Below are 24,757 nucleotides of genomic sequence, written 5' to 3'. Positions count from 1 at the left end.
GTGTGCTCTTTTGAGAAATGTGCTACCAAAGTAAATTCATCAACTGAGAAGGTGAACAAAAAGGAGAAACTCACCCACTATACTCACTCACACAGTTACCCATTAAAGGAAATTCTCTCAGAGCCTTCTTGAGCCTTTTAATCATGCCTCGAAACTCTGGTGAAGCATTTATTCCACTGGGGTCTGGTGAGCTATAAGTTGTGCAAAGCAGTGAGCAACAAAGTCTACACAGAATGATATCACCTCCTGCACCTTGATGTTTACCTTCAGGGGTGGGTCTGGGGAATGTGCCAAAACAACGTAGAAACTCTAGCATAAGCAAAGTGCAAGCTTGCTTTGTTAACCCTTTCCTTACTACAGAATACCATGCCTTACACATTTTTATTCTTCATTTGGAGAATGCTGGAACAAAGATGAATTTATTTAAAACTGTGGTAATTGGCCTGTTTTGGAATTGGACCAATAAAGGAGCTGGGCTAATGGAAGAAAAAACATAGTACTTTAGTTGTTCACAGGTATATATAAAGAACGAGAGGTTCTGAGAACGCAGTTGTAAGACAAGTATGCAATTATTCAGCTCCTATTGCACAACAGGGCAGAATTCTCTTATTTCAAATAAAACAAATTAAAGTAGGAAAAATGCTATTATCAAGTATTTCTTAAATTTCAGAATCCTTTTGAAGGAAATGAAAAAAAGAAACACCTAAGACATATTAATCTGCTCCCTGCTTCTACAGTGCAACTATACAAAGGAAACTGAAGGAAAGTTGTGTTTTTATCAAGATCTTCTAATGTGTTTTATTCAGCTTGAAAGACCAGCGCTGCCCATCATGTGCAGGCCAAACAAATCTGAATTAACTGTAAATATTTTACTGCATAGGTTGCATAAGGGCAGAAGAGGAAAGAACATACAAAGGAATTGTATTTCTTAATTTCTATTGAAAAGATGATGTCACTATTATTTTCCTGAATAATTAAAAATAAAATAAACTGCCCTTCATTAAGCAGCATTAACAAAAGAAACATCATGCATGGTTCTTTTTAAAATAATGCAGCCAATTCTATATCACACTCAAGATGCAAAACAATAAAATCCCAAACTGGATGTTCTGAAGTTATGGAATGGACAGAATGTCAATCTTCAACATTCCTGTTTAGCCCTAAAGGTCTGGGCGCAACTAGGCCAGATTGATTTTACTGATTTCTATCTGGATGCTACAAAGGCTTGCGCCAAAAATTATTTTTGAAATTACAGAGAGTTTGAGATAGTTAACACAGTGGCTGAAAAAAGATGTGGGCTCATTTCAGAAGTAAATTAGTAGTTTGGCTATCAACACAGCTAACAGATGATCATGTAAGGGAACTAGGAAACTGTAGATAAGGGGCTGATTTACAAGAGCTGTAAATCCCAAAACACTTGTTTTCACCCTAAATCGTTGCTGGATGCAGAGGTACTATAATCAGAATAGTGCCAGTTTTGTGCAAAGTACTCTTAGAATTTATGAGAATTCAAGTGAAGTGACATCTGTTATGCAAAAGGTAAAATAAAGGATATTTGGGTAGTTATAGATTCATTTGGACCTAAGCCTTTACAGTACCAACTTTTGGAATAACATCAAGTTATTAGTTTGAGCTTGTATTGCATCAGCATTTTGGAGGTGAAGTTAAATCTCATTCAAATTTTTAGGTACAATATCAAGTAGCTCAAGATTTGTGCAGTCTTTTTTGGTAGCAGTAAAGTGGAATGAAAGAGAAAGCAGCAATAGAAAGCGGAAAGATGAGATGGTCATAGAGAAAATCACACCATCGCCTTAGGAACAGCACAAGAGTAAGTGTCCTGATGCAAGTCTAGGTGCCTGTAAAGGAACAACAAGCAAACTGGTTTTCTTTCTTTCTGATTCTTCTTTCTTTTAGATCCTATCTGAAAATGCAATGCTCCAAATGATTTGGCGCAGAGAAGTCAAATGTACTAAACTCACAAACAAAACAGTAAGTATAAACAACGGAAAGATTCAGAGGTTGGAAAAGTCATATATATATCTTTGAATTAGGCACAGCTATTAAAGAAACGGCTCAAGAAACACAAGGAGTTCCTTTATATTCCCTTTAATTCAGGGAAACTTCTAGGTGAGGACCGATTATGCATTCAAGTTGTTTTCAACTCCTAACAACCATACAGATAAAGTTGTTACCGGGATCAATATTTTGATTATTTTCCGGTTAAAAATAATATGTTACATATGATTCCCCTCACTAACTCAATACACTTCTAGAATTCTTCTCTTCTTGGGCCACCATTACAATGATGTCTAAGCTGTTCAACAAGACCCATTTTTTTTTGACAATGCAGGTATTCCATTTCTACCAGACCAATAACGTCACATTTATTACATCTTATGACCCACATCAACATATGACCTAGTTACCATAAACCAACATTTCCCTCCTCATAGTCTAACACAAATCAGATAATGGCAAACTGGAAAAGAGCAATTTATCTTTTGCCCTCAGCCAGACTGGTTCCCCCCCCCCCCCGAATTAACTGCAATGCACAGATTTTGTGAGATAGACATATCTAGGTTTTGTGGCTAGGCAGAATGTTTGGCATTCAACACAGAACCAATTCTGCCATCCTCCAAGTAAAATCATGTATTTCAGGTGCTATTCTAGATCACTGATAGATGTATTGAAAAATACCTATTACCCCTAATGAGGATGTGTGAAAACAGTGAAGATTTTTCTGAGTTATTCAAAATCCATCCAGCCACGTTTAAAGATTGGGTGTCACTGATTTATCAGAAAGAATGAATGTTCATTAATGCTGCTTGAGGAGAAACAAAACAAAACAAAACAAAACAAAAGATTACCTGTAAAAGTTAGCTATCTGGGATGCTGCTAGGTACCAGTTTTAATTTGCATTAATTAATGCCTTTTTGTCCTTGCCTCTTGTGGAATTTAAACCACAGGAAAACAATGTTTTACCCTATGAAGATATGTCACAATAGGCTGTATCTAAATATAATCCTAGTTATCTATGTTTTTCCTCCTTTATTCCTGTTACGAGCTGTTTGCAGCATTTTTTTTTTTAAATGTGGGCATGTTCAGGAAGATATGAAAAACGAAGTATGAGTTCTGTCAAGTCTTCATTCTCAGAAAGCATTACATTGCTCATAATGCTGAGGATAACAAGCAATAAATCCGTATGTAGACACAGGAAGGCTCCACTTCATTAAATAGCAATCTAATATTTCTAGCCTTGAGAAATTTGTCTGTAAAATATGTTTTAAATGAAGCAGCATTTATAGGTAGATCAGCCATCATTGAATATATGAAATATACTCCTAATCTAATTGAGAAGGATGTGCAAGAAAGTCAATTTTAAAAAGCTTCTGTTTTAACACCTGCATGTAGACCAGAAACATCATCCATATTTGTAATAAAGTAACATAGTTAAATTACAGATTTTGAACTTAACCTCTTTTTCTCTCCTCTATTTCCAAAAGTCCTTGCTGGAAATAGTTCTATCTATGGACAATTGTCTTTCTGATCTGCATTTAGACGCCTAAATCGATTTGTTTCCATTAGGAGAATAAATTGAGCCCAAACACCAGCTATTTACAAAAGGTGCAGGCCACTGAAGCAGAAGCATATCATGGTAAATTATCTTGCATGGGGTTTATTGAAATTATATTGCTGCCTATTCACCCATTTTGGGGGGATGGGTGAGTGAGTGAACTTCACAAGTAGATAAAATATCCTAATATATGAAAGCTTATCCCACAATAATTGTTTTACTCTTTAAAGTCCATCAAACTTATTTTTTCCTAATTGAGGAATGGCATGATCTTCTGCTTGTATCTAGAGAAAAAATACAGTGGCCAATTAGTAGTTTAAATTTTACCTGAGAATTTCCTTTGGAAGTTGAGGTGAAGAGGGATAGCTCTTTAAGTTTTCTTCTGGTGTCTCTGGATGATTTTCGGTCTCTTCCCTCTCTGCTGTCATAACTTCAAAGGTCGGCTCCACTTCAGTTTTGGTTTGATTGGTTTTTGTTTCCAACTTTGCCTGATCACATTTAAACATAAAAACAACTGACGGTTTCTCACTGGAATCTGTTCTGGATTCACTGAACCAATTGTGACGTTCGACAGGTGGTGGTGGAAGCATATGAATGACAGTTCCATCAAGACCCACAAGTTTCCCTTTCTCTCTCTCTCTGTCCTCCTCTTCTTCAGTCTTTCTGCGGCGAAAGAAGCTCTTAAACGATATCCAACGCTTCGGCTTAGCATCAACTGCTCGCCTACCTTCCGAATGCAAAACGGATTCAGCCTCGGTGGATCTAGCTGGGCTCAGGGGTTTGCTCCAATTGCCAAAATGTTTTTGCAACACTTTGCTGGCATGATAAGGTGAAGAGGTGGACCGGGGAGGTGGGAAAGGGGGAGCCTGTTCAGTTTTGAGACTCGGAGAACTTGCCATGGGCTTTGAAGGCTGCACGATTGGGGATTTGGGTGGGATTTCCTTGGATGTAACTTCTGTGGATTTGATTCCTTCACCATTAGGATGAGGCTGCATTGAAAAAAGTGATTTTGGTCGCATTGGGATACTCTTGTCCGGGTCTGCATCAGGAGGCAGAGAGTAGAGTTCGTCAATACTGCAAGACTTAGGGCCAGCCTGAGGAGCTTCTGGGGGAGATTGTGGAGGTTGGATTGATGCTACAATCTGTGACAGTACTGCACAGGCATTTTCCCGACTGTCATTAGCTATTTCCTGTATATTGTCTACTCCAGCTAAAGAATCCTGAAAAGTTCTTTGTACTTTTGTTGGGGAGCCACGGCAAGAAGTTTTGGGTGAAGTCTGACCTTTTCCAAGGCAGCTATTGAATTCCTGAACCTTCTGAGCTACAGAGCCCAATCTCCTCTCAGTGTTATTGCATGAACCTTTCGCTTGGGGTAATTCTACGGACCTACTGTGCATATTTTCAGATACGGTGCTTCCTGTTTCTATTTCTTCATATGTATGGCTGATGATACTAGTGGTTTTATCTTTAATCGAGAGATCTCCATTTGTGCCCAAAAAGCTTTTATAGATGGCCAAGTTGTCGTATGCATTGGGATTTATTACAATAGGAACTTTGATGGCATTCTTCGAACATCTAGCATAAGTTGGCTCATCATGAATAATAATTGGGAAGGGGGGCATGCCGGCATTATTATAGCTGTTGAATTTTATTTCAGACAGGTTAGGGGACTTGACCGGGATTGTTTTTGTAGAAATATGTGTTGATGTAGGCGAAGTGGGAGCAGATTTATGGATATTTCTCCTTACAGGAACAGAAGGCTCTGGAACATTGGCAGTTAATTCCACTTTGGGGATTTTTTGTCGTGGACTTGTACTGGAAGTCCAAACTTCCTGGTATCTGGCAGTGTTGGATTTTTTAAGATTAGGAGTTACTTGCCCACATGACACAGAATGAGACATAGCATTTGTACTAAGGGCATCTGGTGAATTTGGGTTAGACAGAATGTATCTGGTATCCAGGTGTTTTGCCCGATTCTCTATACTTTCATGTGTCATGGCTGCTGATACATCCACTATCGTGTAAGGTTTGCACACTGGTTGTTCCATATTTACTACTCTGTAAGGCTTTGCTTGCTCTTCCATGGGGATCAAATTTGTAGTTGTTGTCTGGACTGGCATATTTAAGGAACTTTTCCATTCTTGCTTATCACTGGGGTTAGCAGTCTTGCTATCTTTTTCTTCCAGCCTAACGGCAAGCACAGCTTTGTGGGTCTCTACAATCTGGGTTGTGTTTTGAGTGTTTTTAATCGAAACTTTAACTTGCTGGTCATCAGAAAATCTGTTATCGCCTCCTTCCATTAATCTGCTACTTTTAGGACTGTTAGGAGAGACTCTACTATTGCAAAGTTTTTGGGAAGAACTGCTGGCTGTTCCGGAATGAGATTCTTCAGTCAGAGAAGAATCAGGGGACATAGAATCAGATGAAATCATGCTCTGCACACCTTCCGGTCCAAAAAGAATTACAGGGTCATCTCCATAGCCATTCAAAATTTCATCATAGCTGTCATCATAGTCTACTGCACAAAATCTCTGAAGAGATTTAAGCCTTAAAGGCACTGTATTCCATTTCTTGTCAACACAAAATCGAACAGGTGACAGTGTGTTCGCCCTAAAGTTAGCAAAACGTGGCTGTCCCCTCATGCGAATTTCCATTGCTAGCAACTCTTCGTCACTTTCATCCCAGCTCTCATGATCATCATGGATGCTACCAAAAAACAGGTCATCCTCACTTTCATCTCCACTGGAGAATTCAGGGTAGCAGAAACGGCCACCATCACTGCTTATTACAGCAGTGGTTCCACTCAATACAACATGCTTATTTTGTGACTTTGTTCCACCCATCAGGCAACTTGGAGGGATCTTTCTTTCTAATGACTTCTTATAACAAGTGTTTATTCGTCCCAAGAATACTTCTCTTGAATTAATTTCATTTCTTGTTAGGAAAGTTGAATGATCTAAGCCAGCAATTTCCTTCAATACATCAGTGAGTCCATTATTATTGTTTGGAGCTTTATCTGTATCATCATTTCCAAAAGATCTATGAATATGGTTGTAACTTTCAACCTCTTCTTCTTCCTCTTCTTCATTATTATTGTTATTATTCAGTGGCTTTTTCTTCAAAACAGTTATATTTTGATTCCAACCTACAAGAGCTGGTTTGTTTTCACAAAGATCTTGTGAGGTGATCTCACCACACATACCCTGTCCATCTATTGTCACCATGGTGGGTTTCACAGCGATGGTGGGTTTCTTTGCCACAGGTGGCCGAAAATTTCCTGTATTCTTATTATGCTGGTTGCTGTGAATTGCATTGGTTTTTATATTTGAATTTGAGACTGGAGCTTTTTCAGGGCCTGGAGGCGGCTGATGCAAGTTCTTTGGCTTGAAGCAATTTTTACATTCACCAGGTTTCCACACATGTTCAGTGAAGGCATTGCAAGCCGACATTTTCTGAGGCCCAAGCACCCAATGTTTAAAGATTGTTCAGTGTATGGTAAGATCATTCCTTATTATTTAATGCTGCCTTGCGTGCATAATCAAATCTGGTTCATCCTAGGAAAGTAAAAAAGATATTAAAAATCAGTGAGAAATGAATATACAGACTGCCACTCAAGGAGCTGATCTTCTCAACTTCATTAGGCTTCATGTTGATCTTTTTACTGACAAAATAGGAACTAAGTTTAAGCTTAATCAATTCCTTAATTATGCTGTGAGATAAATGTTTTATAGATATCCAGGTATGTTTTCAAATACAGTAAAGGTACAAGGGTAAATTTTCATCTCATGTTAATACACAGTTAATAGGAATAATGATCTATAAGTTTATGTAAATGCTACATGTCAAGTTAATTACAGAAGACAGGCAAGCATTTTTACTGAACACCAGGTGGAGCTGTAACATAACTAGAAGAGCTTTGCATAATATTTCATTGGAGGGCATCTTATAATCTTTAAAACATTTGCTTAATGAATTTCTGCCTTTGTTTAAAGAGTGATACAGGTAGTTCTTGACTTAGTCCAGAATTTTGATTGCAAGTCATTGTAGTTGTAAGTTGAGTCATCATATGACCAGACTCAATTCTATAACTGTATTTATGATGTTTGTTAAGCAAGTCATTGCTTAACAGGCCATTAAGCAAATCATGGAGTTGTTGAAGTCAGTTGTGTGATCATAAAATCATCAAATGGGTGCTTTTTGCTGGAAAACAGCAAAAAAGTTGCGAACTGCAATTGTGAAAGCAAGTTGCTGCAACCAGTTATAAATGCAATTGCCAATTACCAAGCACCTGAAATGCATGTCCAGAAAGTAGTATGGCAGTTGCAATATTACTCTGAAACCTACTGATTATATAATTTAAAGGTAATGCAAGAGCAAAAGAAAGCTATCCTTATTTTTAATACTTCCCTTTGATCTTTTATAGTGCCCCGCTGCAATGTTCCCCAAAGTTATTTTGAATGTGGCCCATCATATTTGTTATGCATTGCATTACAACAAATGAGCAGGGAAAGGCTGGCTGAGACTTGCTTTATGCACCAGATGAAGACAAAGCAAAGAATATCAGGCTACTCTTTTGATCATCATAACATCAAGCAAAACCTAGGAAAAAAGGCTTGACAGTATGTCTCTATACAATTTATGTTTGGTTCTCTTGGAATTGTCCATCTGTCCAAGAGAGAATATACAGTGCACAGTGTCTCCTTCTATCCACTATGCATTTTAAGGGACCATTTCTCTGTTCTAAATTTCAGGCTGACAGGTTCCTTCGGAGGCGTGCTGGCTGCAGCACAAAGAAAACCTCCTACACTAATACTGTATACTAACATAATCCAGTTAAAAGGAACTTAATTGGTGTGCAATATTCCCTGCAATTTCAGTATTCTAAAAATGAATGGTCTCAGTAAATACCAGATGGTGACATGCACTAATTAATCAGGCTAGCTCAATGAATGAACCTATTAAAATGAATGCACCTATTAGACATGTGTTTTTAATGCACTGCTGCAAAAGCCAGCCTTTAAAGGAATACTTGATTCATGTATGAGCAATATAGGCAAGTGTGCTGAAGTCATCTGACAGTGCAAAATTATCTCATCAATTTCTATCAAAAGATATTTCAGGCCAATATCATCTTAATTTTGTTTTTATTCAACTGAAGAAAATGAATGCTTTTTTTTCTTTCACTGTTTAGGAGGAGTTTCCTAGTGCTGGCATGTTCCAGAATGCTCTGCAGGCATTAAACTTCATCCCTGACAGCTCTCGGTACAGCTAGCTAATCACTATTCAGAGAAATAAAAGGCTCTTACAAGAACCCGGCCTTTCATCAGCATTTCTAGTGAAAAAAAGAAGCTATGGTTCATTATCAGATCAAAATTACAGAATGATCAATTAAGATTTGGACTCTAGGAAAAAAAACCTTGCATTTTAGAAAAACACAACAAGTACATGCAAATAACAAAAGGGAACTGTATAATAAATATCTTTAAACATCTTTTCTTAATTTTTAATTTGAGCCCCACATGATTTATGGACTTATTTAGCAATACATGAAGCTTTTGCAACAATGGTATTACCCAGAGCTGTATGAAAATCAATTACAACTGTACTTATTATCTTAGTTCAGCTTTGGATCTGCAAAGGTTGTAAATGCGAGGATGGGCATAATTACTTTTTTCATCATCTTTGTAACTATGAATGTCCACTAAACAAGGCTAAACACTAAACACAATGAGGGCCACCTATACATTGTGGATATAGCCATTTTATATGAACTTTGCCTTCTCCTTGGTCTTGTATAATAGCCTGAATAGATGTCAGATATTTTCTGACATATTCAGACTATTTTGAACACCTAAATATACTTTAACATAAGGTTAGCATATACTGGCATAGAAAAAGTGCATTCCATGCTCACAAAAAGAAAATATTTCATGTTTATTAAAAACAAATTGAATTCAGTATTACATTTCATAAACTACACCCCATTTCATCAGCATAGTGTTATTCCAGTTACCCATATATGCACATGTGATTCACTGGGTGGGGTTGAGAGAGGTTTAGTTTAAGACGCAGTTGAAAAAGAATCTGGAAATCTATTACTTTCACTCTATCCACTGTGGATTGATATTAATGCTATTTTCCTTCTGATTAAATAAAATTAAATAAAAAAAATATTTAAGTGTATTTTAGAATAAAGTCAATAGAAGAATACTACTCACAGGCAGAAAACCAAAGAGAAAATATGTGTGAGAGATTGGAAGAGACAAGAACTAATGCTACATGTACAAAGTTATTATATAAGTACTGGTTCAATGTGAACATTTCATTATATAAGGGAAAACACATTTGATCTCAATTAGAAAGGCAAACATCAGTCTATTTAAAATACTTACAGCATATCTTAATGCAATTTTTCTTGCACTCTATTGTTGCTGAACATTCCAAAAGCTCTCAATGGGCCAAGATGTTCGCACAGCTATTTTGTTCTAGTACATTTGTATATTTGCCTTGTGTTTGAGAAGTATTTTTCTTAAATAGATTAGCAGTCTCATTATGCTCTTCTAGAGTCATATCTCAGGTTTATTATGATGACTATTAAATATATATTCAGAATCATCTTCAATTTCTTTTCTGATGACTGACACATCTCCCATAATTTTATAAGGGGAACTTCAAATTTCTGCCTTACTCCAGGATCCAATACATCCCAACTTTTACATATTGTTCCTGGAAAAAGGTGTCTCAATCTGGAATAAAACCTCATCAGAATGCTGAGGACATGAAAGCCACAGTCAGACTCCAAAAGTCATAGCCAGAAACCAACATTTCTATAAATGTCACAACCGTTCTCATTGCTTTCCCCAAGAGAATCCTTGCTCTATATGAAGTAATGTTGATGGATAAGGCAGTTTCTAATAGCAACTAGCATGCTGGATGCCATAAATTTAAGGTTTAAAATTCAGGTTAATACTGTTCTGAGTTTAAATCATTCTACATTGCCTCATCCGATTCTTCTTTCCTTTTATGATATTCCCGATTGTGATCACCAAAGTTATGATATTCTTCTGCTTGTGATCACTGATCCTGCTAATTCTTCCAGAACTTCAGCAACTTTGCTTCTTCAGTTATTTTAATTCCCTTACTCTCTCTTCCTAGAACCCACTAATGTCTAACCTATTAAACATTTCATAATTAAAAAAAAACCAATATAAATCCTAATTTATAATGTCAGACTACATATTGTAGACTTTTTTTCCTGTGTCTGTCTTTCTAGTTGCTATAGTAACTAGATACAAATTATGTTAGCATAATTTTTACTGTTTCCATTTATACTTTTTATATTGTTTATTAAAGTGTTGGAAATGGATACTGTGCTTTTGTCAGCTGTAGAATATCTTTCCGTCTTTAATGGAAACTGAATTAAATCAACAGAAGATGAATTAGTTGCAGAGCAAACTCCAGAGCCTTAAAAGCAAAAGTTAAAGTGGCAGTCATAGGGGATATGAAGGAAAATTGGAACTGTGTACCAGTTAGGAGGTGCCAGGCCTAACAAATACTTGCTGTAACACATACTGTATAATTGTTGATATTTCTGATGGCAGTTTTTCTGAAGAGTCAATGAAAACCCAGGAAAAGTATTAATCATATGATATAATGGGCTTAAGACATTTCTTAACTGCTATTATTCTTCAGTCAAATTGCATTTAGTTGTCACTCATATCTAAATGTTTATATTCTATTTAAAGGGAAGTAGACTGAAAGGGGCCAGGGTTTTCCAGGCACTCCTACATTTCATGATCTTTTTTAACACAGGTAGTCCTCAATTAGTGGCAATTGGAAACAGCAATTCTGTCATTAAGCAAAGCAGTTGCTAAGTGGGAAATCATACTCTCCTTTTGGAAGGCACACATATGGTGGGATAATCAGCAAGGAGGGAATTAATGTTTGTATTTACATTCATTGGAGAGGAAGGGATTACAAGAGAGTAAGCAGGCACACAGTGGGGAAATAAGAAAGCAATATGCCAGTGCCATCAGCCTGGTGTATTCCCTGTGGTGTGCTTGCTTGCTCTTTTGTAATCTCTTCCTCTCCGTCTCTCTACTCTGCCAGCTGAGAAAAAAAGAAAAAGCACAGGACAAAACATACAGACGGCAATGGCAATCATGTGATGAGGGGCACTGTGAAGAGTGTAAATGTGGGCATTTGTTTAAAACTTTTCAGCACTGTTTGAAGAGTTACTAGAGGAGGCAGTTGGCAAGTGAAGACAATCTGTTGTGTGTTCCTGAGATTGCTATAGCTTAATGCTATTTTAAACATTTCTGAAGTATATCTTAATATTATAATTGCATCAATATATAAATATAATAATGCAATCAAAGTTTGTTGCAGAGGTTGGGAGTTACTTTGCACAAAAGGTTTATAAAAGCTAATGTGTTAATTATGTGTACTCATTCCAACAGTCAAATTAAAAATAGTAGTTAAGAAACAATGTACTTAAAAAAATTCTATACTGTGATACAGAAATTCTTTCTCCTCTAGCCTACTTTGCGTATCTTTTCATTTCCTATTTACTAAGGATTTAAGTATAGCTGGATCTGATGATAGACAAAATTCATCACTCTTAAATTTTTTTTTATCCTTTTATCCTTTCTGATAAAAGTATATATTATTACCAAATATAGATTTAGAAGCTTAGTTTCTCTCTATGAGTCAAGTGGAAAAAATGTTATTGCAAGCATAGAACCCACCTACCTTAGTAAAATGCATCTAAAGTATTTTCATACAATACCCTCCGGTAGTTCTCAAGTAGAAAATAATTTAAATAGTGGCTTTTTACCATTTCCTGTCCAAATTGTAGAGTTTTTTAATCATCTGAGAAAGTGCTGCCCACATGGTACTCCTGACCCTTCCCATGCTAGGAGGAAATCTTCCCATGCAGCATCATCTAGCACTTAAATGACAGCTAGCAACTATTTTTATAGTAGCCTTGCTCAGCCAAGAGAATTGTCTGAAATCATTTCCTTTGTTTTAATAAAATGCACCTAATCTGGACAAAATCCAAATATGTCAGCCAGCAAAAACTACATCCCTCCAACATATGTTTTCTAAAAGCTTTATAGAAGGATTAAATGATCCAACATTATTTTTACATGCATTATATAGTTGTTACCAGAGTTGTCTACAATGTATCCTGCTTGATTTACAGATAATAAAACATAGGTAAAAGATTGATTGCATTTCATATAGTTTTAAAGTTTCCACATTATAACACAATATTTATATCCTTCCCTCTGCAACTCCTAGCAACTCTAGGTGGTTGTTGACAGAACATGTTCATCACTTAATTATTTCTAGCTGATTTTATCTGAAATGCTTCAAGAAGGTAGTCCTTGCTTACTGACTACTCATTCACAACAACTGTTGAAAGTTGTAATGATGCTGAAAAAGGACACTTTGGACCAGTCCTCAAAGTTGTGGTGGTCAAAGCACCCCCGTGACTGTGATTTGGGTGGTTGGCAACTAGCACACATTTATGATGATTGCAACATTTCACAGTCACGATTGCCATTTATGAACTTCACAGCTAGTTTCCAATAAGGTCAATGGGGAAGCTGGTCAGAAGTCACAACTCACGATTACAGGAAGTTGTGCTACATGACACAGGATGATTCATTTAATGACCACGGCTGGAAAGTCACATGGCTTTCACTTAATGACATCACTTAGCCAATCCCAATTGCATAAATGAGGACTACCTGTACTAGTGCCAACCATATCAAAGACAAAAACGGAAGATTTCCACTAAGCAACTCCCACAATAACCAAATAAATCAGTACCTCTTAGAAGAAGTAGGAGACTCGTTAGCCCTGGCTCTATTGGAAATGGATATAATGCTGTGGGAATTTCTATTCCATTAACGTTAAGTTCATGTTTATGAAGCATTTAGCTGCCCATGAATAATTTATTTAAAATAATGAAACACTGTGTAGGATCTGTGAAAAAAATACCCTGTAAGCATGACCTATTCTTTTATATAATTTCATCATTTTAATACAATTTTGTAGCAATATTTGCATCCTCAATTTAATGAATGGCACAAAATAACACTAAGCACAGAAGAGTGTCTGCCTCATTACAATATTAGTACTATAGGAAGGCACCAGGGATTTTCTATCGTTACAGCTCCTTTTTTCTTTCCATTATGATTTTCTGTTGGACAACCCAGGGAACAAGTGCAGTAATCCGAATTAGACTTTCATTTCTCTGGCATGAAGCCAGTAGGACTGAAACTATTCCATTTTAATTTTCAATGAGGCTCCAATCTTGATCCATTTCTCTGGAACTTCAGGATTCTTTAAAGCTGGTTCTCCAACAAATCAATATTTTGGCATTTACAGATAATACCATGGTGGGAAGTCTACTTCCTTCTAAAATCTTCCAATAGGTTTTAAATATATTTATAAACAACATATCTGGAAATCCAGTGGTTATTGTATGGAATTGTTTCCCTGTTTGTTTCTGAGCCAAATATTAAAATCATGCAGTAGAATAGTGACATTCTAGACAAATAAATATACAATAATCTTAACTGTACCTGAATATGTGGCACAAAATTGTGCAAATATTAGCACTGGTTTTCAGTTGGCCTCTGAATTTAAGGGATCACCATGAATCCTTTGTAGCATTTACCTTTCTTATTTACAGATTACCAAGATCATTTCTCCCCTGTGCAGACAAAACAAGAAATAATAAACAGATATATTATCATTATCTGTAATTTTCTTCTATAATGTCAAATAATATATTCTTAAGTACTGAATCTTTTAAGTTCATTTTTGAAGAAAATTTCAAACTTTGTCTAAAATGACATTTTAATTGCAAGGGTTAGACTGGGGTGGGCAATTTTCAGAACATGACTACCAATAAGATATTCACTTACTTTGGGTGTGAGTGATAATTGTCTAAAACAATGACTAGGCTTAGCTTGGCTCAGGGGAACAAAAGGGGATGACAATGGAAAAAACTGATGAAGAGCAGCAAGGATATCACTGAACTATTCCTGAAAAAGCCACAGGCTGTCATTGGGAACAGGTTGGATGTGGAACATTTGTATATATAGTCATCAGTAAGTCAGGCCTAATTCAATGGCATCTAACTATTGTTGCATTAATTACTTATTCTATTTTGAAACAGGAATGCTCCAAAATGTAGCAGCATTATGATTTTGTGACTTTAAGAGACTGCCCTTGTGCTATTTCTTATATTTTTAATAGGTTATTTCCAATTAATTTTTGCTAGCAGTTCATTTGAAATAAAAAAGCAACTATCAATGACACCGTGAGGTGAATTATAATGCAGTATTCCCTATCTAAGTATTCTTTATTGAAATATTATTTTACATTGATTATTCATTCACTTAATCAACTTTGACTGATGTATCTAGTACACAATGCAAAAATGTTTAATATTACTGCCCATCTTACCAAATTACTATGGGCGGCAGACAAAGTTTTAAAAAGTAAAGAATTAAAATACAAATATTAAAAAGCATCTCAAATATTATAAAGCACCCATTATGACCAAATTAACTACAAAGTAGGTCTAACTAACATATACCTAGGGCTTATAGGCCCAAGCCTTATGAAAAGCCAGCAAGATAAGCTTGAATTCCAGTTTGCAATGAGAAATGACTGGATAAAAATCTGTCTACAGGAAATACAGCACTGGGGGGAAACATTTTGAATGGAAGTGCTGCTTAGCTCCCATACGTTCTTCCCTTATTTTAGCATTTTATTCCATCATAATTATGCATTTCCTGACAAAAACATCTGAGTCAGGGAAGTCATATTAACATTATTTAGTAGTAATAGACTTTTATATATAAGCAAATATTGAAGATATTGTGACAAAGCTCTCAAGCTTATTATTAAGAACATATCAGTGTACCACTTTATTCCAAGTGACATTGTATATTATTTTCATGGCAAAGGCCAACAAATTAAACAAATCTGTCTTACAAAATGTAAATAAAAATGCAATCCTATCACAATGTAAGAAACAATGTTTACATATAAAATATCCCACAGCTTCAGCATTACATCATGAACTGCAACATACTGATTATGCAAGTATCCTTTTTAAAAGCTGTATAGACATAAGAAATCATTGAATTATTTCTCACATTACATAAACAAGGCTTTAGTGACGAAGGATGGGACATTAACTTACCACACATTTCTTAAGGATGAAGACTGTATCTAACCATTCAGAATTTTCATCTTAAATCCGCAATGCTCCAACAGAACATTTGCATGGCAACTGTTACTAACAATGTTTAATGGTAAGAATGGATGCTTTAAAAGCTACAGAAAAACATTTCTTGTTATAGCATATCCTATTTATGTCTTTGAGCAGAGATACACCAACCTTAGAAGAAATTCTATGCAGATACTGGCATAGAATATTGGTCAACAGTATTTTAAATTTTGTACATTATTTATAAATATAGATACATCCATGGAAAAGTCATTACTTAATGCTTTGTTTCAAATAACCTATCTTGACAGTTTCAAAGAGAGATTTTTACTAACATTTTGTTAAAGACACAAGAAGGGCACTTACTATGCCATCATTTCCAACCAAGATTATGAAGATAAGCAACTATTGTTTTCTCTCATTTGGTAGTATTGTATTTTAGAAAAAATGTAGCACACTCTACTTTTAACACACTTAACTATCTTGCACTTTTGTCCCAATTCTGCAAATTATCTATATTTTGAAAGTATAAATGCAATGGTATAGTACAATGGGTTGTCTGCTTAAGACACACTCATTTCAATTAAAGAAACTTAAGAATGTGCACCATTGAAATAAAGTGCATATAAATTGTTTTATGTGCTTAATTGGCTATATCATACCCAGAGTTAAGCATGCTTAATTTTTTTTGCAATTTTTTGTAATTTTTAAATACTAACATGAAAGTTATTTGTGTTGAATTACTCAGCTTTCAAAACAGTATTCTGGTTATACTCTATATAAACGTTCTACACAGAACCTTTAACTTTATGCTAGATACTGAAATAAAAACAAAACAAACTGAAATAAAAATGTATAATTCAGTCCTCTACATATTAACTTTAAAATAAAGCTAACATAATTAAACTTACACTAGAGTTAACATTCTTAAAAGTTACACATCAAGAAACTTATAGTACTATACTCAATATATAAAAATATCTTAATAACAAAATGCACAAAATATTCTCCTAATTTTTCAAAAGTGTCATTCTAAGTCAGCAGTAAAGTATCTGATTCAAATAATATTATAGTAGTTAATAATTTGAGAAAACAACATATTTGGCTACTTCTATAATAAAAACTCACCATAAAATGAATGGAAAATTATTACAGAAAATACAACTTTGTGGGTCACTCTTTTCTAACATATTTGAGAACTGAAAAAAGGATCAAACTTTTACTAGGACTATTGCTGATCTGTTTAAGTCATTAGCAGTTTTCTGTTTTTAAAAATTATTTAATTAATATTTTCAGCAGAAACAATCTATTGGCACAAAATTTAATACTGAACTATATTGAGCCTTTCAAAAGTAATGTAATTTGTCATATAAATTAACAAAGGGGTGTCAGATTTTCAAAATAAAACTAGCTCAATACAATTGTTTTAGCTTTGTGAAGCATTTAAATTAGGCTTGTTTTGGAAAACATTCACTTCCTTAAGCCAATAGAAACATCTTATTACTTTCTGAAAATTCCTATGGTCAAAATTATGAAAATGAGTTATGCAGATATAAAGGCCTGCATAAAAAACTTTTTTCCTTAGTTCTCATTGTCCATCAATTATGTCTTCTATGTTCTTATATAATGCAATGCATTTCACTATAAAATAATTCAAAACAAGCAGAAAAAGCACATTCTTAACATGTGAGAACCTGTCTGCTTTCTATAAGTAATTAAGAAAGCCTTAAAAAACAAAGCACAATTGCTACATGCTTATAATAATATAATATAAAAAGTACTCTGATTTGATCCTAGGAAGCACAATGGAAACTGCTAGGGGAAGGAGGGAGCTCTTAAAGGAGAAAGTCCTGGAGAAGAAAAATTCTAAGTTTTGCAATCACATTTTAAACCCTTAGAATTATACTCTTCTAATTTTCTATAAAATTATTTAATATTTACATAACTTTGCAGCACTGTAAGCATTGGCAAAAATGCGTACAGTATTAATCATTATATCAGATCGATGTTATCTCCTTATTGAAAGGGGGACTAAAGCAAACAATTGCTTGCTATATATTAAGTACATAACTGAATAAGATCTCCACCAGAGATTCCAGATTGATGTAGTGGTTAAGGCATGAGCTGAAAAACAGAGGACCCCTGGCTTCTAATCCCACTTTAGTCATGAAAGCCAGTTGGGTGACCTTGGGCCAGTCAGTTTCTCAGCCCATTCCACCCCCTAGAGTTGTTCTTGTCGGGGAAATCATTTGAAGATGTGTTGGATATATTCACTGCCTTATTTGTAAAAACTGATAAAGGTAGGATACAAATAAAAATTATACAGATAAATCCAAGAGGAAGCTAATGTTTCTCTAAATGCTGGCTGGATCTTGCTTTCTTTCCCCAAATTCTGAGCACAACATTGGACGTAAAATAGTAAAATGTAAACAAAAAAACAAAACAAAGCACTTGCTGCTCTAAAACAATCTTGGCTTCCTTTTTGGTCCCTTAGGGAGGTATGCTGCAGTCCCCAGAACCATAACCGCTGAGGAGTGTTTGGTGCTCTCTGAACTCAAGTTCAGATGTTTGCAGACACTTCCTTACCCAAACTAGGTAACATCATCAGTGCTAGAAGACAGTAGGGTTTGCTCTGTTTATATTCCAGTTGCTTGCCCTGTCAGTGTTAAACGGAGATAAAGAAAGATCTGCAAGGAAACAACCAAGCTCCACAGTCCTTCCCCCCCCTTTCCTCCTCTTCTCCACAACCCCACTCTGTTCTAGCACTGATGATGTTACCTAGTGTGATCATGAAAAGTCTGCAACAAAACTACTAAGCTCAGAGAGAACCAAGGATCCAACTCTGAGCTACTTCTCCTTTATCTGTACCATAATAGCTTCCATCCTTGGGAAATCAAAGCATCCTCTGAAGAACCCTTTGCTGCCAAAAGCAGCAGACTAAAAAAAAAACCCAGCAACTTCTTAAAGAACAATTCAGAGGCAGTCCCAGAACTTCACAGCAAGTGGATGAAGCCCATTCACTCCAAGGACCTTATAACCTATACATAAATAGATATAAAGATTATAGAGGAGATGTTAAGTTTAAAAAAGTTCTGCAGCTTTTCTTTTTTTTTAAGTGGGCAATGGCATTGAAGAATAAAATCGGGAGAAGCAGCAATCTTTTATCCTCTTTCCCCTTTCATCCCCCCTCAACAGCCGGAGGCCATAATAAAATAATTTTATTGGGATGGAAAAAGCAAAGTCGGGTCCTCCCCCCCCCCCGCCATTTCGGAGAGGGGGGAAGTTTGGCTGAGGTGGTGGTGGGTTCTGCAACAATGTGGGGCTGGAGGCATATTTCTCGCGTCCTAACCCCCCGTCTAATTAAAAAAAGAAGAAGATAAACAGGGAGAAAAAGAACCGCATTTCGGCCATCTGTCCGCCCCCCACCCCAGCTCCAAACTTTCCATCCAAAGAAACGGGATGGGGCGAAGTTCAGGCCCCCAACCGGGGGGGGGGAAGAGGTCTGTGGGGAGAAATGCCTAATTGCCTCAAGGCCATTCCGGGGGCTGCCTCTTTCCCTCCCCCACCCCTGGCCCACCTCCCCTTCCCCTCCGCCAGGAAGTCGCGCTTGCTGCCCCCTTTCTCGCCCCCCGACTCAAGCCGCCTTCGCCGGGGAGAGGGAAGCTCCGAGCGGGGCAAAAAAAAAAAGTGGGGGGAGGCTCTGTCCGACAACACCGCCCCCCATCCCCGTCCGTCCCGGAGCGAAACAAAGCGGCTTCCCCGCCGCTCCTTCTCGCCTCACGGGCCTGTTTTTCCTCCCGCTTGAGGTAAAACTTTGCGGAAAGTGAGGGGGAAAGCACCCAGGCTGACCTGTAACGGGTCCGGGGCGGCGGAGGGCGGCTCTCCGTGGGCGCCGAGCGCTCCGCCGCCGTTCCTTCCCCGCTGGAAGGACTCGGCTCCCGCGCGGCCGCTGGCTGGCTGGCTGCCTCGCTCGCTCGTTAGCGGGCGAAGAACCGGCGGCCTGCCAAAGAGGCAGCGCTCGAGCGCGGCCACGCCCACTCGCGCCGGCTGCGCGCGCCGCCAACCGCCTCGGCTCGCGCCCGGAGGGGTGGGGTGGCGGTGGGAGGGGCTTAAGGGAGGTAGAAAGCGCCGGGGGTGGGGGGAAAGAGCGTGAAGGCGAGCGGCGCACGCGTCTCCAATCTCTTTCTCAGTCTGTCGAGGAGAGGGGCGTGGCATTCCCTTCCCATCCAATCAGCTCCTGCCTGCTTCGGAGTCGGGTAAGCGCGGAGGACAAAAAGGAAAAAAAAGGGAAGGGAAGGGGGCGCAAATAATAATAATTAAAAAAAAACAACCGGAGAACTACGACCCCCATCATGCTCTGCGTGTTTCGCTACCGCGCGAGGAGAATCCTTCCGCCTCGGCCCGTAAAAATAGTTCCTCCCACTATACTTGGGACTGGGATTCCTTTATTTTTTTTGTGGGGGGGGGCTTAAAATAAGCCTCTCGCAACTCGTGTACGGTTAAGCCTGGGACGGAGAAGACGAGCCGGGTTATTTCCCCCTCCCGGGAATAAACAAGGGCCCTGGGAGGCGGAGGGATACAAGGGGCGGTGAGAGGGCCGACAGTCTGAGAGGTGGGGGGGGGGAGCGGACGGAGGAAGAGAGGATGAAGGTGCCTGAGTGGGGGTGAAGGGGGCAGAAGTCTCTAGGGGAGCCCCCTCCCCGTCCCGCCCTTCTGCAACAGGTCAGTTTCGGTGTGGGGAGGGGAAAAGCAGGACATGTGTCACCCCCCCCCTCCACCCGAGGAGAGGGGAATGGGGGCTGACGGTGGTCTGGGGAGGGGGACTCCTTCCCTCTGACTGGCTAGCCCCCTCCCCCGTTTCCCGCCTCCTGAACAAAGCACAGCCATTGGGGGGCTGCCTCTCCGCCCCCTCCCTCCAAAGACCCCCCTGCTTCCTTTTCTACCATCATTTGTTTTCTTGTCTCTTCCTTCCCCTCCCCCAGCCCCTCCCCCGAATGAGGGGGCCTGGTCGCCCCTTCCCCATCTAGCCCCCCGAGGCTGCTTCTGGGGAGGGGGTTAACATAAGGTGGGATTTCCCTCCCCCACGTTTCCCCCCAAGCTCTCCCTTGGTAGAAGCAATAATATAAATTGCAACTCGGGTCTGTTATTTGTTTTCTTTTTCTTATATGTATCCATTTCATGTATCCATAACTATGTTTATTGCTTATACCTGTTATCTTATAATTGCTTGACAAAATAAATAAATAAATAAAGGTGAGGCCAGGGAGGCTTTCCCAGGCCTTGCTGGGGATGATGGGCAAAAAATAATAATAATAATACTTCTCCCCTCCTTTATTTTCCTTTTCTCTTTATTTCCTTTGTGCCTTTCTTTGTGTGTGTGTGTGTTTTTTTTTTTTTTAATGTTTAGAACAAGCTCAGGAAAGGGATAAAGAGTCACTTTCATGAGAGGAGAGAGGGGTGCCCTCTACATAAATTTCATAGAGATGATAAACATGGATGGATGGATAGATAAGGAAGGTGGATAGAGAAGATACAGAAGGTAGGTAGCTAGATTGATACAGTAGATGTGTAGAGAAGATAGGTGGATGGAGAAAATAGGTGGATAGAGAAGATACGGTGGATGGATGGATGGATAGATACGGAAGGTGAATAGAGAAAATACAGGAGGTTAGGTAAGTAGGTAGGTAGATAGATAAACATAAATTGATACAGTAGATATATAGAGAAGATAGGTAGATGGAGAAAATAGGTGGAAAGAGCAGATGTGGATGGATAGATGGATAGATACGGAAGGTGGATAGAGAAGATACAGGAGGTTTGGTATGTAGGTAGGTAGATCGGTAAATTAGATAAATTGATGCAGTAGATGTGTAGAGAAGATAGATGGATGGAGAAAATAGATGGATAGAGAAGATATGGTGGATGGATAGATTGATACAGAAGGTGAATAGAGAAGATACAGGAGGTTAGGTAGGTAGGTAAGTAGATCGATATATTAGATAAATAGATGGATAAATTGATACAGTAGATATGTAGAGAAGATAGGTGGATGGAGAAAACGGATGGATGGATGGATGGATGGATGGATGGATGGATAGATAGATAGATAGATAGATAGATAGATAGATAGACTAAAAAGAAGAGATGTGAACTTGGCAAAGTCTGTGCTCTACTTTTTGGGGAAGCTTGAAGACCCAGAATGAGTGACCTGGCCTGGCGTGAGAAGAATTTTGGAGGGGTTTCTTTATTTTTTTATACAGATAGGCCAACAGATGAGGTTATTCTCTCTTAAGGTGTCAAGGTGTCAAAATAAAAAGGCCTCTGAGGAAACAGGCTGTGGGCTGGATGCTATCCTGTGGTTGCCGTTCTGCCCTGGTAGGAAAGCTTTCAAGGGGGTGCCCTGTCTTGAAAGAGGAGTTGGTCTTATTATGTATGAAATGTGTTTTACACCACTCCCAGTGACTCTGGGTCATTTACAAATTATATAAGATATTAACCAGTAAAATTGGCAAGAAACAAGAAATATGAAGTTCCATCACCTCCATTTCTTTCCCCAGCTGGTGTTTTAAATTGTTTGGATATTTGTGTTTTGGCCTAGTTAAGTTGGAATGTCCTTTGCATTGCATTCCACCAATAGTAAGGTAGAAAGATAATGTTCCAATATTTTTAAAATAATCGTGTCATGTGGCATCTCATCTTTATGCCTTTTATTGACTGAGACAGCACCCTGCATTATAAATATAAGCATCCTTGGAGACAATGAAGGGGCATGTCTTAAAGTAGCTTCTCTGCTTTTTGGAAGATTGTTTGTTTGTTTGGAATGGGCACAGTGGAAATTGAGACATGCTGAGCTGTATTGCTCATTGTATAGAGATGGTTTGGCTGATTTGTTTATGCTTTAGAGAGGAGAGCTCTAGGGAGTGAAACTACTATCTGTAATATCCCAATATTACCTGTAATACAGGTAGTCCTCAACTTACAACAGTTCATTTAGAGGCCGTTCAAAGTTACCATAGCATTGAAAAAAGTGACTTATTGCTTTTAACCCGACCATTGAAGCAACCTGATCAAAATTCAGATGCTTGATAACTGTTTCATATTTATGATGGTTGCAGCGTCCTGCAGTGTTGCACAATGGGGAAGCCAGATTCACTTAACATGTTAGTAACTTAACAACCTCAAGGATTCATTTAACAACTGTGACAAAATAGGTTGTAACATGAGGCAAAATTCACTTAACAAATTCTCTCTTAGCAATCTAAATTTTGGCTCAATTGTGGTCATCCGTTGAGGACTACCTATATTTAAAATGTTGTGGCTCTCTGCATGCCATTTGCCACTTACCAAGTTGTGAAATGTTCTTTCCAGAATTCTGTTATGTAATATATTTACATTTGTGCTCATTGTAATCTGTTTGCTGAACATAATAGGAATTCATTTCATCCAATTGGCTTACAATATATTAATGATTTATTAAAAGATGTGTGTAGTGCTTTCCATAAAGCAATTTCTTAATGAACAGGAAATAATAGGAACAGGAAAAATGTATCTTACAATTTATAATTCTAATAATACTGATCGGGACTTAATTTCCCAGTTGATACATGATTGTAAGCTAATTGGACATCACTTTTCACTTCAGTGCTGTGATTTAGGAAGCAAACAAGGGAAAAACGACATGTTTTTATAGGGTGAATAAGCCGTCTTCTCTCATTTTTATTTTAAACCTTAGAAAAGGAATTCTTGGGAAAGGAATTCTGTTGTCGGCCAGTAGTTTTTTTCTAAGGTGAAGCATTTAAACATACTTTTTGGATTATCTGAGTGATTTCTTTGCCAGATGGTCAGAAGGAAAAACAAGTATTTGCAGCTGCTTGTACTCTCTCTCATGACAGTTCTTGGATTTGTTCAATCTTTAAGGAATGGAAGAAGAGTCTATAACTTAGGGAGAACCGTCCAGAATGATAGACATGGCATTTTTTTTTTGCTCCTTGCAGTGTCACGAGCCCAATTTGCAATTCTGTGAAAATATTGGAAAGGCCAAATTCTCTCATATATTAGAATCTTTTCATTATACAAGTATCTTCATTGCAAGTGGTTTGTTCTTAATGGCCCCCTTTACACAATTTAAAAGGAAATGCTGCTGTTGGCTATTACCCATTGCTTGAGGGTAAAACTATTGAATGTAATGTGACTTACTTTGGAGGAAATCTGCATAGTTCAATAGCTAATTATTATGATTTTACATGAAGACATGTATATTTTAAATAAAAATAATAAGTAACCAAGCTGCAAAGCTTCTGTCCTGTTTCAAAGCACATGGCGTTATTACTCATGGAATCTCTGGCTGTTTTGTGTTACGAAAAGAGTAACCACCATAAATGTGCATAAAATGCCTTTTATGGTAGCATTTAATCTTCAGCATATTGTGAGATAATAAATTAGATGCTTGCCTTGCTGATTTTCGTAGTGTTCCTAGCTGATCTTCTATCCCTGGAATGTTGTAAGTCATGTCAAATACGGGTAAGTTTTAGGCTCCCAAGATCTACCTTATTTTTGAGGAGACTCCTAAGAGCCAGCTACTGGAACCAAGGACAGATATACCCTTCTCTTTTACTAATTCTGAACCCAAATATTCGTTTTGTGCACTGTGGCTGAGCTGAAAACTCAGCCCTACGGTGAACAAACTCACTTCCCAATTATTCAACTTCCATCATCATTTCAGCAGCCTGCTTGCCTATACAGTAATGTGCCCTAATCTGTGCTGATTTACAAATCCCTGCAAATCTCCCTCAGATCTGCACGATCTCTCTCTTGTTAATCTCTGGGTTTTGCCATCTAAACATAAACCATAGCTTCTTTGGCGGGGTGGTCCAGGCTACTTGTATCCTATAGAAAGTTAGTTGTGCAAATGGCATTTTTTGTGTCAC

At 37.8% G+C, this 24,757-nt stretch overlaps 2 protein-coding genes across 42 annotated transcripts in view; one reads left to right on the top strand and one right to left on the bottom strand.

Moving 5' to 3' along the window:
• The window catches only part of PEAK1 (pseudopodium enriched atypical kinase 1), a 30,168-nt gene extending 10,302 nt beyond the window's left edge, over nucleotides 1-19,866 (bottom strand). Inside the window, exons 1-4 of one of the 3 annotated variants that reach the window (XM_087972465.1) lie at nucleotides 19,680-19,860; nucleotides 14,170-14,300; nucleotides 3,902-7,128; nucleotides 75-191 (exon numbers count right to left, since the gene is read on the bottom strand). In XM_087972465.1, the coding sequence (XP_087828591.1) occupies nucleotides 75-191; nucleotides 3,902-7,023 (3,239 nt within the window). In that variant the 5' untranslated portion in view covers nucleotides 7,024-7,128; nucleotides 14,170-14,300; nucleotides 19,680-19,860. Of the gene's footprint in view, nucleotides 1-74; nucleotides 192-3,901; nucleotides 7,129-14,169; nucleotides 14,301-19,679 lie in introns of all 3 variants that reach the window. The other 2 variants (XM_087972467.1, XM_087972466.1) reach the window with 2 other exon arrangements.
• Nucleotides 19,867-19,958: 92 nt separating this feature from the next.
• Nucleotides 19,959-24,757, top strand: part of HMG20A (high mobility group 20A) — a 49,832-nt gene continuing 45,033 nt past the window's right edge. For 16 of the 39 annotated variants that reach the window (XM_087972461.1, XM_087972434.1, XM_087972428.1 and 13 more), the window contains exons 1-2: nucleotides 20,445-20,552; nucleotides 22,124-22,260. In XM_087972461.1, coding sequence (XP_087828587.1) covers nucleotides 22,176-22,260 — 85 coding nt within the window. In that variant the 5' untranslated portion in view covers nucleotides 20,445-20,552; nucleotides 22,124-22,175. Of the gene's footprint in view, nucleotides 20,087-20,444; nucleotides 20,553-22,123; nucleotides 22,261-24,757 lie in introns of those variants that run through there. The other 23 variants (XM_087972463.1, XM_087972452.1, XM_087972442.1 and 20 more) reach the window with 7 other exon arrangements.

Source organism: Notechis scutatus, chromosome 11, assembly GCF_049901735.1.
Source record: "Notechis scutatus isolate UNSWTSFEM ecotype Mainland chromosome 11, rNotScu1.2, whole genome shotgun sequence".
Lineage (NCBI taxonomy): Eukaryota > Metazoa > Chordata > Lepidosauria > Squamata > Elapidae > Notechis > Notechis scutatus.
This window is presented reverse-complemented; position numbering and strand designations above follow the sequence as displayed.